The sequence below is a fragment of the Apium graveolens genome, chromosome 2, assembly GCF_009905375.1.
Source record: "Apium graveolens cultivar Ventura chromosome 2, ASM990537v1, whole genome shotgun sequence".
Classification (NCBI taxonomy): Eukaryota; Viridiplantae; Streptophyta; class Magnoliopsida; order Apiales; family Apiaceae; genus Apium; species Apium graveolens.
The window spans coordinates 372,251-376,679 of record NC_133648.1 but is presented as its reverse complement, the minus strand read 5'-3'; the positions used below and the strand labels follow the sequence as shown (position 1 = coordinate 376,679).

General features: G+C 35.9%; 1 protein-coding gene across 1 annotated transcript; it reads right to left on the bottom strand.

Moving 5' to 3' along the window:
• Positions 1 to 3,609: 3,609 nt before the first annotated feature.
• On the bottom strand, positions 3,610 to 4,200 carry LOC141706498 (FAS1 domain-containing protein SELMODRAFT_448915-like). Its single transcript, XM_074509236.1, has one exon. The coding sequence runs from the start codon at positions 4,198 to 4,200 to the stop codon at positions 3,610 to 3,612; it is 591 nt and encodes a 196-aa protein (XP_074365337.1).
• Between the last annotated feature and the right edge of the window lie 229 nt (positions 4,201 to 4,429).

Here is a 4,429-nt window from a genome sequence, read left to right as displayed (position 1 = left end):
TTTGATTTAGACAACTTGCGATTGTCTATGAATACTAGCCTTTGAAATATTATTGCGGGGTATAAATACAATTAGAAAGTTGTTTCAAAAACTCGATTGATTTTAATATAATATATTTTTATCTTTATTAAGACTGTAATCAATTTGTTTACAGCCTGCAGATTTTTTTCAGCGTTGCTCAGAAAACAAATTACTGGTTGTTTAGGCAATTAACAAAGTCTTGCAAAAGTAATATATTGGCAATTAACTTATCTTATGTTATGTATGCTAATGATCCATATCTTCAGTACATGGTATTATTTAGGCAGTTCAAATTCATTTATTGTTTATGGTGCAATATGCGATTTGACGGATGTACAAAGGCATAGCAGAGCGTACTAACTACTATGGCTGTGAGAAATGATATGTATCTTTTGCACATACCCTGTTTTATTGCCGACTTGCTGAAGCTATGTCTGCAGTTTTTTCTCAGGTTTGCTCAGAACACAGTACTGGTTCTTTAACAATCAGTACTTAAGGTCGAGGGTTCGTGAAAGACTGCTGGAGCCTGGAGACATAACTGTCCCCAGTTATATATTTGTTTGAATCTCAAGTGATATGTAAAAACTATTTCTGATCAATCAAATGCCAGAAATATGTTTGTTTTAAGTAGAAGAGGAATCATGCTAATAATATATTTGCTTAAATTATTTGTATCAAGCAAATGTCCATCTTCTTCAAACTCATTCACCGTTTCTTCAGATTCTCGGTACTGTTAACTTTAATCTCACTAGTCCGTGGAAGCCCTCCACCCCTCCGAAAAGGAGTAACCTTGCAACTCATTCATTGTTTCTCTCTTTCCACAAAACTGATAACCTTGAAAATGAAAATTTCAAAGCGCAATTTAAAACTGTCAGAAGTGGATTTGATATATAACACCATCACCAGACCATCTTTTTTCCTCCTATTCAGCGTACTACAAACTTACTAGTGAAGTGGAAGATTTACTAATTCAAGATGTTTAATTTCACTTATCATATGCAGAATTGATTTGAATTCGTATTTATAGTGTCTGTCTTGTACCTTATAAGAAGTGAAATTGCATTGATGAAAAATTACTATCACTAGAGTTTTACCATTTAACCACTTTCTGATAATGAGTACTTAGAGTGTGATATAACTTCTATATACCTACTTGAAACGACAAACGCTGGGATATCAGTGTGCCTTGTATGTTTTGTGAATTCACAACTCTATATTCCAGCTAACACTATAAGAAACAGAATGATTTCCGACTGCATTAATCTGACCGAATAAAGTAACAGTGATTTATTGAATGAGTTTCATTCTGTACGATATTGTTTAACCTTTGTTTCGTGTGCTCCTACTTAAACTGTACCCATATAGTTTATGTTTTGACATTGTGCAGTTGATTTCAGAACAATAGACCTTATCAGACAATTTCAAGGCAATGCAAATGGAGATTATAAGGTGTTTTAAAAAGCTTTTGCCCTAATTTAGCCCCATTTCAGATTCCTGAATGATTCAACACCAGTTAAGTGAGTTAAAGTTCTGCGAGTTCCAGAAAACCAGCTAGATTGTTCTCCCATTGCCCTTGAACGACTTCTCGGCCAAATTTGTAAATTTGATTGAATTAAGTCAAACGAGCAAGTTATGGAAAATATTTCATAAAATATTTTACATCTAAACAAAGGCCACACATATGTTACATGTGTTGTCTTAAGCAGTGAGTAGTTAGTTGCATCATGCTAATAATATGTTTTCTTTTGTTAAACAGAAAAGTGAGAAGAAGGTGAATCATGCTAATAATATGGACGTCTTCTTCTAACTCATATTCTCATATTTAAGCCAATGTATGCTGCTTCATTTTCTTCAAACTATATACATCACTCTCTGCGACACTTTCAAATCAACTAAATTATTTAATCAAGAGGATGTTTACGGAGTATTTGGACTTAGTCCACTGTATCCATCATTCACTCATTGGCTCACCCATCTCGGAGCTGATAAATTCACAGGCCACACTCGCATTAGGTGATCTGGCGGATGTGGAGCGTCACACAACACTGACCTTTCTTCTCAGATGGATCTCATTACCAACTTTCTTTAGAAAGTTTGAGTTTAGGAGATAAAAAAAATGATATTGATCCAAAGGTGTTTGCCTATAAAGGAGACGCTGTAAGTGGAGTAATTAGCGACATTGGTGCTGTTCTATCATATTTAACAGATTCAGCATACTATCAACTTATGACTGAACTGCCAGAGTTACTAATTTCAAGAGGTTTTCATTTACGAGCTGCAGACCCTTTCGATAAATGCTTTCATGGATCTTTAGCAAAACTTGAAAGATCCGACTTTCCTATCCTTTCGTTTAATATTGCAGACAGAGCAAGATTGAAATTAGACGAAAATGACTTATTCTTCGAAAATCTGGCAAATGAGTCCATCTGCATAACAGTAAGGAAGAGCTCCTCACGTAGTACTCAGGTTGACAGAGATGCAGGATTATATTATGGGTTTTGATTTAGATAACTTATGATTGGGATTATATTATGGGTTTTGATTTAGATAACTTATGATTGCTATGAATGCTAGCCTCTGAAATATTATTGCGAGGTATAAATACAATTGGAAAGTTGTTTTAGTGATATACTTTCAAACTCGAATGATTTTAATATATTATGGGTTTTGATTTAGATAACTTACGATTGTCTATTAAGGCTAGCCTTTGAAATATTATTCCTTATTAGAAGTTTAGAACTATGATGGTAAACAAAAATTGAACACAACAACTCTCTATTTAGAAGAATCTCTCTCGCTCTCTTTTATGGGATGTCGAGGGGTTTGAATCTTGTTAAAATCAAGGTGAGGTCCCTGAGTGTCTGTAATCATTTGTTTACAGCCTGCAGTTTTAGTTTTCTTTCAGCATTGCTCAGAAAACAACAGAGTAATGGTTGTTTATCTGCAAAACCATGATATTAGTCTTGCAAATTAACTTATCTTATGATCAATTGGCTTGGATACCCCCGTCCTCTTGGTAATTAAAATCGAGGGTTCAAAGAGCCTGCCGGAGGCTGTGTGTGTAAGATCAAACTCAGGGTCCATATCTTCCGTATTGTTTAGGCAGTTCAAATTCATTTACTTGTACTAACACTATGGGACAGCCTCACCAATGCAACTTCAGTTCCACCAATGCAACTTCAGTTCCGACAAGGGGTCACTATGGTCCTCTAGTCTCTGTTTTACTGGCGCAAACATTTTCAAATTACACTGTTTTGACTAGCCCAATGTTCAGAAACACCAATCGTATATCACACAAAAAACTTTTTTTTACTCCTCCGTCTCTTGTTTTGACTAGTTTATGAACTTTATTATATTTTCATCGCAAATTACACTTAATATATAATCAAATAAGATTCAAAACTTGTATCAAAATTAGAAAATGTATCTAATCCTTTTAAAAATTAAAAATTGCAAAAATTGCAACTAAGAACTAATGTATCCTAACAACCATAACGAATTCGAATTACATGTTGATAACAAATTACGTCAGTACCGGCATTCACAGTGGTACCAAACCCTAAATCAAATTTGCGGCCGCGTGGCACATCATGAAGATTCGTGAATGTCCTCTCCGTATACACCGTAATTGAAGGTGCTCTCAATGCCATGCATGGCGAACTTAGGAGACACGTAAATATTCGGGTGCGTGATTCGAGAGTCGTCAACTGTAAAATTGTCAAAAGAATTACTAGTAATGATGATTGATTTAGAAGGGAGCAGTGTAGGGAGCCGTGTTCCGAGATTTAAAGTGAGTAAATCTTCGAAAGAGAGTCGTTGAGGAATAATGTGATACGACATTAGGTCTTTATCAAACTCAGCAGGCTCGACGTGTCTGAGGTGCAGGACTGCAGGGTTTGAGGGCACGAAGAGAGTGGCATTGACAGGAAGCACCGGTCCGGTAGTAAAGCCTGCGAGAAGTTTGCACCAGATGGAAAAGTAGTCGCCTGAACGGGCCGGTTCCATGAGGAGCGCCTCGATCATGTCACCGTAATAATCGAGTTCTGATGTTGGCGGCGGGAATGGAATTCCGTAGAGATCGAATGGAGTTTCGTAGTTATTGAAGGCCGCTAGAGAAAGTGCGAGGGTAGAAGATAGAATGCTTGCACATAGAAGCTGCAGGCTCAGGTTGTTAGCCATGAGGGAGATGAGTCTTGATCTTCAGATAGATCTTTACGGAATAATAATGTGGTATTAGATGTATAAGGGTTTGTATTATAACGTAACTATAATACTGTGATTTTTAATTTTTTAATTTAAAATTATAAAATTTACATGAGAGATTAGGTAGTGATTAGTGAAGAGGTTGAATCACGCAATTTGGAAGAGAAGTACTGGAATTGGAAATACACAAATATAATTAGCTAAT

What these genes read in the sequence shown, in the direction of transcription:
- LOC141706498 (XM_074509236.1), bottom strand. Translation starts at nt 4,200, where the DNA reads ATGGCTAACAACCTGAGCCTGCAGCTTCTATGTGCAAGCATTCTATCT.